Source organism: Xenia sp. Carnegie-2017, unplaced genomic scaffold (genome assembly GCF_021976095.1).
Source record: "Xenia sp. Carnegie-2017 unplaced genomic scaffold, XeniaSp_v1 HiC_scaffold_24, whole genome shotgun sequence".
Classification (NCBI taxonomy): Eukaryota; Metazoa; Cnidaria; class Anthozoa; order Malacalcyonacea; family Xeniidae; genus Xenia; species Xenia sp. Carnegie-2017.
Window position 1 is genome coordinate 10,921,695 of NW_025813487.1, and position 12,958 is coordinate 10,934,652.

A 12,958-nucleotide genomic window follows, 5' to 3' on the forward strand; every position below is an offset into this window, starting at 1 on the left:
ATACCAAGGGTTATGGTATTATTTATTGAATTAATGTTTTGTTCATCATTGATGTAAAAATACCAAATTACATTCAATTATATTAAAGTATCAAAAATACCACTAATATACGTACCATGTGTGTTCCCTCACAAATAAACCTTAATCTAATAACTATTGTATAGTGCCGTGTGGTTGCCGGCTTAGAATTGCGCCAACGTATCCTCTGCGTGTCGTAAAAGACGACTAAAAGGGGTTGGTGTAAGGAAGGGCATCCTACTGTAAAACTTTTGCTCCAACAAAATTCATGAACTTTGGAAAAGAAGATATGGCCCCCAGTCCCCGGCAGCCCTTCAGTGGGCAGGGGGTGCGAAGAATCTCCAGATCGAATGTTGGTTGAAGTGTCACCCTTCGGGTAGGCACAGTGAACGTTGGGACAATGAAAGGAAGGAGTGCAGAAGTGGCGGACATGTTGAAGAGAAGGAAAGTTGATGTGTGACCAGGAGGTAAGGTTTAAATTGAAGGTAGTCAGTAGAAACAATGGAGCAAGGTGGTTAAAACAAAATAGTAAGTAATGGTGTGCTACTTTGGAGTAAAAATGTTGGTTTTCTGTCGCTATTTCAGCATCCGAAACCACAAAGTTGGCAGTTTAATGAATAAAGTTTTGAAAAGTGTTTATGTTAGGAAAATAAAAGTTTTGATTTTTCTATACTCGCAATCGTGGTGGTCAAATCAGGGTGGGCGACAAAAATTTTTCACGACCCGCGTCTCCGCTGACTTTGACCACCAAAATCCGCCATGTTTTTGACCACGCAGCCGCGCGCTGATAATTTGTAGTAATTTGTTGACGTTTCCAGGTCTTATAGAACTCAATGATCAGACCCTGAGCAGATCGATCTCTGCTTGACAACATCTAGCATAAACAGTATAGTTTTCGATGAACACAAATTGTGCGTCCTGGCGCAGTGCGCACTGGCTATTTAAAACATGGTTCGGGAAAAGGAAAGGAAATGAGGAATAAGAATGATCGGGGAATAGACGGGGGGGAATGACAGGAATATATACAAGAGAATAGACATGGCTATTAAAAATATCAATACTCATAATCCAGCTGCAATAATTATGCATGGATTAGTCAACTATTTACAGATACCGCGAGCTTTTGAACCGGGGAGTCCCCTGCCGTAACCGGTTGTTCCCCTGTTTTCTTCCAATCCCATTCTTTTCCCCTATGGGTGTGCATGTTACGTCAAATATAAAAGAAGCTTTATCAATGCTGTGGTGGGCACCAGTCGTCGTGGAGGAACCACATTGTTTGATAATTCCCTCGTAATTAGTTGCAATAAAGAGTTTCCCGTCATAGCCGTACTTTATTAACCCGTTCATGTCGCATCTCTTATTATTCTGGTCACTATGCTCTTGTGCTTCCAGTTTCGGCAACTCAACTTTAAAAGGAATCAAATGTATATTGTATTGGTATTCGACTGTAGCAGTGGATAGTGGGAATTTTATTGATTTTGGTTTTATGTTTGATCGTCCTTTGCTTTCGTAAACGACGGTTAAGTAAGAAACTGCAGAAGCAATGATCCTCAACATTCACCGTTCAATACAAATAATGTGTAACCGTAAATCCTGTGTCCCCAAGAGCAGGTGATAGTGGGAGGGCACATTGTTATATACACGTTAATATTTATATATATATATAGTTACAAAGTAATAATTATCATAGAATGTGAAGTATGGAAAATTTGTCACACTGTTATTATTTCTTCTTGACTTACAAGTTTCATTCAAGTAATATGTACGGTTGTTATTTCTACTTAACTTTTTTTGTACTTTAAGTAACTTCAATTTCCTGTTTGATCAACTTTCTATTCCTCTGATTGCGAATGAAAATCTTATTTTTTAATCACCGGCATTTTAAGTTATATGTGTCGGAACTTATGTATATAAGTAATAGATAATTGTTATTTGATACTAAGAACTTATGGAACAAAGGAAATGGAACTTATGTTAAACTTTATTAGTTGTGACACGTTGAAAGTCAGGCTTCTTCTGTCGCTGGCTGTGAATGTAAAGCTTGAAATGTTTAAGATTACGACGTGTCTAGATACCCGGCAGCCGGGAAGGATTATAAAAATACTAAACGCCCGGCAGCCGGGAATATAGAAATATACGCTACCTTCGATACCCTGCAGTCAAAGTTCTAGATGTACGTTCCATACCTTATGATACAAATACAATAAACGTCATGGCTGGCGATTCGCGACATGGCATCTTTACTCGTAGTTGTCGTTCCGCATCACTATTTACAATTAAAATCAAAATAAAACATTCTCAAAACTCTAGGACTGGAATACTAGATGCCCCGCAGTGCGAATATTTCAAGACTATGCAAAACCTGCTTAATTTTGTTGCTATTGTGAACTTTTACTCAAGCGAAATATCGTATAGGAATGATATCTTATTAAGCAGTAGCCACGAATATGGGATCAAAAAGTAACTTTGAATATGAAGTATGCGCTTTACTGGTATCGCCGTTGAATATTTGTTTGTGACACTAGATGCCCGGAAGTAGAGGACTTTGAAAATTTCCCTTTTTCCAGCAAATGTTTTCATTTCATAAGCGTGTGATTGTGCATTGTTCTTCGGCATTTAAATAAAATATAAAGAATAAAGGTGATATTGAAGGTCTGAGCAAAATATTTGAGTAATTTTTTAAGGCCAATGTATAGAAATATTCTTTCTCCGGTTGACAGAGGATGATTACATTATATGTAATGAAAGTTAATCTATAACTTTTGTGTTCAGCATGCTTTCTTAACTTATAATGGGGTATGTTCTTTAAGGGAACAGAATTATTTATGATTTCTTGCACAGGGGAGCTTGAATTTCATTAAAGGATGTTATGCCTAACCCAAAGTTCCAACAGTTGAAAATTTGTATCAATTCCCATAACACATGCAAATTTGGTATTCGACACATACTTTTGTAGGACCATGTATGGCTAACAATACAAATCAATGCAAACTATATCGTGCCATAGGTGTATTAGTGTTTCAAAACAGGCTGACCACACTGTGTGAAACAAAAACTTTTTATTAATTTTATATCAAGTAAAAAGCATTTTGTTAGGCCAGAGGTTAGAAAGGTATGGGAACAAGACCCCATTTTGGAGGTATGTAGTACCACTTTTCAATAAGGTGTCCAAATTTTTTCCTGGTGATTTTACATCACTATGTCTTTTGGAAGCCCTGTACTACACTCTGATTCATATTTAGCTAATATTAATACACAAAAAATGTTATTGGTTTAGGACATAGTGAACAAAAATACATAATATCTAACAAAAAGGGGAGAACTGTCTGACATCCAATTTCCATCCATCATTTATTCGGGAAGCCATACCTTTCTCACATGTGTACCTAAGTATAGCTTTACTAATGCGCATTTAATATATACGACAAGTTTTTTAAAATAGACATGTTTCAATATCTCATGATGCCATCTTCAGTATATGTGAAATAATAAATTATACAAGGTTATATAAAAGTATAAAAGGAGTATGATAATATGATCGTCGTATATATTAAATGCGCATTAGCAATAGTGCTTCTATGAAAATATAGCAGTACTGTTATTAACACTTTGTCCCAAATTCCACAAAGTCTGCATGTGATATATGGCTGCAAAGTTTTCATTAGTAAATACAAGGCTGTTTCATCTTCTTTTGGTATTTTCGATCATTCAATGATGCAGACCTTGCTTAAAGTTCATCATCGACGGGATGTTGCAGCCAAAGTAAAGCAAGAAGCGCTGGATACAAGCGTTTGTTTTTCCACCGAATGAAAACTGTCAAAAACCAAGTGGATTGATGGAAAGGTTTATAAAGCTTCTTTTTGAAAATGCTGATGGGACAATTGTCATGGATTAAAGTATACTGGCTTTAGATCTTGGCACTCTGAAGGAAATAACTGGCTAAACCATGCAGTTATCCAGGGTTTCTAGATATAATTAATAATCAAAGCACTGATTCCAGAGAAACTCAAGTTATAATGTCAGACAAGGATTTTACTGAACTGGAAGCTTTCACTAAATGCTTTCAATGCATCATTGAATATCTGTCTGTATCATACACTGCTATCTTTACATAGAGAAATAACTTGCAAAAAATGGGTATAACCTCAGCTGAACGCGCTGCATAGAAATTATGACGAATATAGCATATTCCAAATCAGCAAAAGTGTATGAATGTCATCGGCAAAACTGCATTTAGTAAGCAAAAGTGTAAAGGAGTACGTTGAGTTAAACTGGGTACCTATTAAAGAGCAATGGGTCTCGTGTTTTAAAGATAGCAACTTCAACAGCGAAACTACTAACAATCGACTTGAATCTACATTCAACAAGATCAAATCTGTTTGCAGTAAATATGTAACTCTGATGCAATTCTTTCAAGAGTTCTTTTCTGTTTTGAGTTCACTAAGTAGCGAAAAAAACCACCACTATTTGATGACTCTGACACGCAAATCTATTGAAATTAAAGATTTGGATCAAAACTCAAAACTTTTCTTTGAATATTTGATACCACATGCTTTTAATTTCGTTCGCCAGCAATTTAGCCTGGCAAATACCACACAGAAGATGAGTGAAGGCGATCGAAAAACATTTCAGTTTGTTTTCTCCAGCGGAAATGATACCGTAACTACAGCATCATCAATATGTAATTGCTCTTTTATGAAACGAATGGGTCCTCCATGCAAGCATATCTTTAAAGTAAGAAGTTTACTTGGTCTAGTTTTGTTTGACAAAGCAACTATAAAAGAGAGGTGGACAATGACAGACATAAAACAAGGGGTGAAATGAATTCAACTGTGCAAACTATACTGATCAACGCAACAGCGAGAGTAATGTTTGTGATTTTGAGTACGAAGATTCAAATGTTCTTTTGGTGGGCACGAAAAAAAGAAGAAAGGATTCTTTCCCAAGCACAGAAATTTCGCAAGGGGTTACAGGCAGGACAGCTTCTTGCCGCATATGCGAGTGAAGGTGGGATGGCTAACTTCAGAAAACGATACCAGCTAATGAAAGACATCATTAACAATTGGAAAGCAGGAAAAGACGTTAGCCTTGCCAAACAGACAAATGGAGAGCTTAAAATCAACTCCTGTCGCCGTAGAAATGGGAAAAATGATTTGCAGGAGGAGAGGACTAACGACAGCCTTCCAAGCATTCCTGAAAAAAAGACATCAGCATATTCCACCGCAAGAGACAAAAACGTCAATGAACCACTGATTTCTCAGAACGATAATCTAATCAAGCAATCACACCCGCAAATTAGAGGGGAATTATGATCACATTAAGTTGCCTCCTAAAATGATGAAAAGAGGTCGCCCAAGGATCTGAGCTTACTGTTATTGCATTCCCAGAAGTAAGAAACATAAATCTGAAAATGATAAAATCTTACCATTCTGTAATCCCGCCTGGTGACAAAGCACGACTTATTCTGGAGTGTTTAACAAGCAAATCCATCTCGCCACCTGATACCATTAGGGACACTGAAAGCGTTGACATTAATCATGTTCAAAGTACTTCAACCAGAAGGAAGGTTAACCCGTCTTGCTGTTGTTCTGGAAAAAGCCAAAAACACTTGCAAATGGTTTTCAAAATCTGTGAAAGCTATTACCGAGGCACGAAGTAGCATGCATGTCGGTGCCTTTGATGGAATAATTTTTCTTGTATATCACTAACAAAAAAACAAAAGCATGAAATTGGTTCGGTTATAGTTGCAAACCAAAGTACAATTAACTTGTACAGTAAGACAGCATAAGAATCTTTAAAACAATTTTTAACTAGACTCTTGAAATAAGCTCCTTCGAATTAGAACCAGTTATGTAAATTTCAATTGAGAGTTTTTCAATTGAGGTTGAGTTGCATTTACAACTTGGAAACTTATCAAGAAAAGCAGCATCTTCTTCTATAATTATTTTAAGGCCCTGAGTTATGGACTAGGTGTTAAGTATGCCCTACCACTTCACAAAAAGTTGCCGCACCTATAGAAACACAGGCATGGGATAATAAATAATTGGGGGAGCTCATATATTCATATATGCATGTTCTAAAATCCATAGAAAACGATACATTTCAAAGAAGGTTTCTGTAGCATATCATGCATGTATGAACATGAGCCTCCCTCTCAAATATTGATTTTCCCTCACGAATGTATGAGAAAAACTTAGGTGTTTCCAGGTAAATTCACAAAACAAAAGGGCCCATTAGGCCAGCTTGAAAATTGAGTTCATACCAAGGGTTATGGTATTATTTATTGAATTAATGTTTTGTTCATCATTGATGTAAAAATACCAAATTACATTCAATTATATTAAAGTATCAAAAATACCACTAATATACGTACCATGTGTGTTCCCTCACAAATAAACCTTAATCTAATAACTATTGTATAGTGCCGTGTGGTTGCCGGCTTAGAATTGCGCCAACGTATCCTCTGCGTGTCGTAAAAGACGACTAAAAGGGGTTGGTGTAAGGAAGGGCATCCTACTGTAAAACTTTTGCTCCAACAAAATTCATGAACTTTGGAAAAGAAGATATGGCCCCCAGTCCCCGGCAGCCCTTCAGTGGGCAGGGGGTGCGAAGAATCTCCAGATCGAATGTTGGTTGAAGTGTCACCCTTCGGGTAGGCACAGTGAACGTTGGGACAATGAAAGGAAGGAGTGCAGAAGTGGCGGACATGTTGAAGAGAAGGAAAGTTGATGTGTGTGGGTTTCAGGAGGTAAGGTTTAAAGGTGAAGGTACGACAGTCATAAAGGGTGAAGATAATGGAGCGAGATTTAAGTGGTTTTGGAAGGGAAACGGAAGTAGCACGAATGGTGTTGGCTTTGCGATAAGAGAGGATTGGGCAAAGTCGGTTGTAGCAGTGAAGAGAGTTTCGGACAGAGTCCTGAGAGTTGATGTAGTTATTGAGGCCGAAGTTGTGAGTTTCGTTGTGGTGTATGCTCCGCAGGTTGGACGAAGTGCGGAGGAGAAGGAAAAGTTCTACGACAGCGTGTATGCAGTGAGAGCAGACATTAGAGGGCGATGTGTGATGCTTGGTGATTGGAACGGTCATGTGGGAAGCGTAAGAAAAGGATACTGTGCGCATGGAGGTTTTGGAGTTGGTGATATGAATGCTGAAGGCGAGGCGATATTGGAGTTAGCAGCGAGTTGTGGGATGGTGGTAGTGAATACGTGGTTTATAAAGGAAGAAAGCAAGCTTGTGACGTATGAATCTGGTGACAGTAGGACGGTGGTGGATTATATACTGGTGAATGAAGAAGAGAAAAACGTGAAGGATGCAAAAGTGATTGCAGGAGAATGTGACCAGCACAAGCTGCTGGTCATGGACTGGAGAATCAGGAAGGTGAAGAGGAGAAAGGTTGAGGGTAAAGGCAGGCTTAAGCTATGGAAGTTGATCGAATGAAGGGAAGCAGTGTTTCCGTGACGAAATTGCGACTTGAATTGAGGTGAGACGGTGGAGGAGCGATGGACGTGCTTGGAAGGGTGTTTTAAAGGCAGCGGAGAAGGTATGTTGTAGAAGTAAAGGCGGTGTAGTAGAAGAACAGGCATGGTGGTGGGATCAACGAGTCAGCGAAATGATTGGCGCGAAGTTGGCATTTAAAAGGTGGAGAAAGTCGCGGACTGAAGCAGATAGGATCGATTACATCCGGTTCAAGAAAAAGGCGCGAAAGGAGGTGGCTAAAGCGATAGAAAGGCATCAGAAAGAGCTTCTCGTAAAAATGCAGGAGAATGGACGAAAAGCGTTGTTTAGAACGGCTAAACAAAGGGCGATATTTCTCCGGCGTGCAGAACCGATGGGGAGTTGAAGGTGTTATTGGAAGACAGGTTAGAAGTGTGGAGGGCGTACTGTGACCGTTTGATGAATGTAGAGAATGAGTGGAATGCAGAAGTTGAAGCGGATGAAGTTTTTGGGCCGTGGAAATAGTGACTGTTGATGAGGTGGCGGCGGCTCTGCGCAAGATGAAGAAAGGAAAGGCGACGGGACCGAGTGAAGTGGGTAGCGAAATGTTGGACAATGAACTATGCGTGAGGGTTGTGTAATGTAGCGAACGAGGTTTGAGGGGCTCAAAGATGCCGAGTACATGGAGAAAGAGTCTAGTGGTCCCGCTGTACAAGGAAAGGAAAAGGAGCAGCGACGGTATGTGGGAATTACAGGACTATTAAGCTGATGGAGCATGCGTTGAAGATAGTAGAAGTGTTTGAAGAAGGTTGAGGAAGTTGTTCGGATGGGGAAGAGCAGTATGGATTCATACCGGGGAGAGGAACGACGGATGCGTGTTTTGTGTTGAGGCAGCTGCAGGAGAAATTTTGGAGAAGGACAGAGAATTGTATATGGTGTTTGTAGATTTGGAGAAGGCGTTTGATAGAGTTCCGAAAAGGTGATCGAGTACGCTGCGTAAGAAAAGTGTGACAGAGAATATGGTTCGGGCAGTTATGGAGACTTATGAAGGTGTAGAGGCGGTGGTTACGGAGGAAGGTGTTAGATCTGGTGTTTTTGAGGTAAAAGTTGGTGTTCATCAAGATTCAGTCTTGTCACCGTTACTGTTTGCTTGTGTGATGGATGTACTGACAGAGGAAGTGAGAAGAAAAGAAGGATGCTGTTGTTTGTTGTATGCAGATGACATAGTCTTGGTGGCGGAGTCGAAGCAGAAAGTCATGGAATGGTACCGAGAATGGAAAACAGCAATAGAAGTCAAGGGACTGAAAGTGAATGAGGCAAAGACGAAGGCCATGAGATGCTCGAGGCAGGTGGAGGTGAAGGACAGTGATAAATGGCCATGTGGTGTGTGTGGGAAAAGAGTTGGAGTGAATTCGATAATGTGTGGGAAATGCAGTAAGTGGGTTTATGGAAGATGTTCAGGTGTCCGTGGTGCATTGACAAGAGTAACTGATTTTGAGTGCCGGACGTGTCGAAGTGGTGGGCGAGTCGCGATTGAACGGTTTGAACCGGGTGACGTGAGTTTGGAAGGTGTATCGGAATTTAAATATCTGGGCGATGTGTTAAATGATGGTGGAGGGTGCGAGCAAGCGGTGAGGAACAGAGTTCAAGCAGCGTGGTGCAGTTTTAGAGAGTTGTCGGGAATGTTGTGCGGAAAGTCGACTTCGTTGAAGCAGAAGGGAGAATTGTATAAGGCATGTGTTAGAAGTGTTTTGGGATATGGAGCAGAGTGTTGGGCGCCGAAAGCAAAGGACCTGAGATGATTAGCGTCGACGGAAAGGAGAATGCTTAGGATGATGTGTGGTGTAACGTTGATGGATAGGATTCGAAGTGAAGAGATTAGAGAAAGAGTTGGTGTTGAGTGTATCGAGAATTGGGTAAGGCGCCAGCGTTTGAGGTGGTTTGGGCATGTGGAAAGAAGGGAAGAAAGTGCTGAAATTCGTAGAACGTTGCATATGAATATTGATGGTGTCCGCAAACGAGGTAGACCGAGAAAGAGATGGATGGATGCTGTGAACAGTGATATGAAAGCGATGGGTATAACGAGAGATATGGCGAGAGATAGAGACGTTTGGCGTGGAAAAATTCATGGACCGGTCAACCCCCCTGGCGGGGATTAATACTGGCCGGTATACAAATGTTGTTTGTTTGTTTGTATTGTATAATGTTTTTGAAAAAAATCAAAATAACATACTAGTTCATATGAACATAGGAGCCAGGCTCTAAGAGAAATTACACATAAATCAAGCACTAACGAGATGAAGAATAATAATTAATCAATGGACTATATGAGATGAAGATAAAAGATTGTTTGATAAAATTAGTCAAATGACAGTGTAGTAATATACTGTAATTCCATCGACAAACTTACTTGTTATGATATTTCATTGGTGTCTTTCAGCTTTGCTTGAATTGTATCTGAATCTAACATAACCTAACAAATAACATTTCAGCCCAATACTTGATTTTTAATTCGTAAATAGTGATTTCGGAACGATAACCGTGAAAGGAAAAGACCCGTGTGGTCAATCGCCAGCCATGGCGTTTATTGTATTTGTATCATAAGGTACGGAACGTACATCTAGAACTTTGACTGCTGGGTATCGAAGGTAGCGTATATTTCCTATATTCCCGGCTGCCGGGCATATAAACGTTAAACGTTGGAAATATTTTTCTGGCGATATATGATCATGATATCAAGAAATATTCCTTCCATCTAATAAAACGGTAAGATAAAGATTTTTTATCCTTAAGGCTGCTTTCCACTGTTGCGTTTTTTTTCCGTGCGTACATCCATAGATAAAAACGCACGGATTTTTAATCTCCAGTGCTGCGTTTTGCGTTGTGCATAAATTTAATGCGTGCTGCAATTCAAAATGGCGTCGAAAGAGGAGCGAAAATTAGCAATTCTACTTTTGCTTCGCCAAAGACGAAAACGAAGGAATAAATACAAAAAAAGGTTTTGGATTAAAGATATTTTAAAACGGCGAAAAGAACTGGGGGAATACCATCGGCTCATTCAAGAAATGCGGTTAAATGATCCTGAATCATTTTATCAATACTTTCGGATGACCCCTTCGCGGTTTGATTTACTTCTTGGTCTGGTTGGGCCATACTTGAAAAAGAATTCCTTATACCGCGAGCCTGTGAGTCCTGAAGAACGCCTCGCTGTTACTCTTCGCTTTTAGCGACAGGCGACTCTCAACAAAGCATAGCATTCAGTTTTCGACTTGGCCATGCTACTGTGACCAAAATCGTAGAGGAGTCTTCCGAAGCTTTGTGGTCTGCGTTGCAACCGTTTATCAAGCCTCCAACGACAACAAGCGAATGGAAAAAATCGCAACAGATTTTGGCAGTTGTGGAACTTCCCAATGTGTTGCGGTGCCATTGATGGCAAACATGTAGTCATGCAATGTCCCCCTCGGGCTGGTTCGTCATTTTTTAACTATAAAGGTAAATAAGAGTTCTTAGATAACGATATACATTGTAAATTTGCTGCTTACATGTTGGACAAGTCAAGTGAAACTGCATGTTTGTGAATATTGTGATTAAGCGAGTATGATTTTTTAACAATTTTTTATTTCCATTTAGGAACACATAGCATTGTTCTGTTGGCAGTTTGTGATGCTAGGTACTTGTTTACTCTAGTGGAAATTGGCAGCTCAGGCAGAAATAGTGATGGAGGTGTTTTTGGTGAGTCTAAATTTGGAAGAGCCATTGAAGATGGCAGTTTAAAGTTACCATTTGCAGATCCCCTTCCAAATAAACCAACAGAAGTTTGCCCATATTTATTCACTGCTGATGATGCATTCCCCCTTAAACCATGGATGATGAAACCCTACCCAGGAAAATTTCTTGATAAAAAGCTCAAAATATTCAATTACCGTCTGTCACGAGCAAGGAGAGTTGTTGAGAATGCATTTGGAATCACTGCAGCTAGGTGGAGAGTGCTAAGAAGACCTATAATGGCTTCAGCTAAAAAGGTGGCAAGTATAACTAAAGCAGTCTGTGCACTTCACAATTACCTGATGTTAGAAGAATTCGGTATTCCTAATTCATCAAAAAGGTATTGCCCAGCTGGATTTGTTGACACAGAAGACAGGTATAATTGCTATTTTCTCCGGTTAAAATAACTTAAATCTTGAGCTTATAAAATGATGTTTTTTTCTTAGTATATTTTATCTTATAGTTACTATAGTATATGCAAGTTTTGAATGCCTGTATCTAATTTTAAGTCAGTTGGTTATGGTCTTATCATCTTAAGCATCTACCACTAGTCACTATATGAAATGTGCATGATAATACAACTAAATGAAATTGCCACAGTATTCGATAACCTAAAATGTTATAACTAAAGAAATTTTTATAGGTATGGACAGAACCTGCCAGGAGGATGGCGATCTTTGACAGAAGGAGACACGGGTCTGCAACAAATTTCACGACAAGGAAGCAATAACTATTCACGAAATGCCAAATCTGTGCAAAATTTACTGACAAATTATTTCTGCTCACCAGAAGGGAAGTACCTTGGCAATATGCGTATGTGCAAAATAATGGTAGACAAGAAAAATAAACCTGTTTCTGTAAAACAATTTTACATTTATAATATCATCTTATTAATAAGTTGTATTTATTTAATTAGCAAATGTATGTTTCAACTGAACAAAGAATAATCTGTTTCTTACAAACATCAACGACTTTTCTAAGTAACTTGAAAGTTAGTTCAATAACTTAAGTTTTCCACTTCATTTTACTTTACATCCTTCTCATGCTAACTGTTTGTTGACATTGAAGAGATTGCTTCACTTAAAACAATTTGAATTTTACTCATTGCCTTACTTTTTGCTTCTTTATCCAACAAATGTAGCTGAGCAGCAACACTTTTACCAAATGCATCTTCTATAGTTACCATAGCTGATTGATTTTGCAAGGATTTCTCACCACCAGATATATATTCCATGATTTTTACATCCAAGGCCCGATCAAGTTGCTTTTGTGACATTGCTGCATAAGACCTTTTCTTACTTGGTTGTTTTGAAGCAACATTTTGAACGTTTTCAATAATCTCAAACGAAGGGAAAGATTCTTGAGAAAATGCCTCAATACCAACCGTTAAATCATCAGTAGAAGGTTCAGATGTGATGGTAAGTGGATCTTGGCATGGACTTGAAAGAACAACTGGTTGGAAATTGCTGTCCGAATTCTTTGTTCGAATATTAACATAAGGTTTCAGAAATGACATTGCCAAAAAGGTATGGATAATGTGGAATTTCATCCACACCTGCTCCACTTTTTTTCCCATTTCCACTTAACACACGGACATATGAATCGCGTAGGTTTTTCCAAATTCTGTCTCTGTAGTCGTTTACTGGGTCAAAAAAAATATTTAAGAATACACTTCGTTTATTACAACACAACACAACATATGCATTTATATTACCTGAATACGTTGATTGACAAGCTGCATTC

General features: G+C 39.0%; 3 protein-coding genes across 3 annotated transcripts; all 3 read left to right on the forward strand.

Annotated features, from left to right (window-relative positions):
* Positions 1-6,694: 6,694 nt before the first annotated feature.
* On the forward strand, positions 6,695-7,453 carry LOC124452132. Its single transcript, XM_047002720.1, has one exon. It carries the CDS (start codon positions 6,695-6,697, stop codon positions 7,451-7,453), a length of 759 nt encoding a protein of 252 aa, XP_046858676.1.
* Positions 7,454-8,469: 1,016 nt separating this feature from the next.
* LOC124452133 lies at positions 8,470-9,252 on the forward strand. The gene has a single exon (XM_047002721.1). The coding sequence runs from the start codon at positions 8,470-8,472 to the stop codon at positions 9,250-9,252; it is 783 nt and encodes a 260-aa protein (XP_046858677.1).
* A 1,591-nt stretch (positions 9,253-10,843) lies between these two features.
* LOC124450789 (protein ALP1-like) lies at positions 10,844-12,081 on the forward strand. The gene is given in 4 exon segments (XM_047001437.1): positions 10,844-10,942; positions 11,081-11,591; positions 11,859-12,007; positions 12,010-12,081. Coding segments are annotated over 4 exon segments (795 nt in total). The 5' UTR covers positions 10,844-10,860; the 3' UTR covers positions 12,063-12,081.
* Positions 12,082-12,958: the final 877 nt, after the last annotated feature.

Bases quoted from the DNA above. Each gene is read 5' to 3' on its own strand.
- LOC124452132 (XM_047002720.1), top strand. From the start codon at position 6,695: ATGAAAGGAAGGAGTGCAGAAGTGGCGGACATGTTGAAGAGAAGGAAA.
- LOC124452133 (XM_047002721.1), top strand. From the start codon at position 8,470: ATGGTTCGGGCAGTTATGGAGACTTATGAAGGTGTAGAGGCGGTGGTT.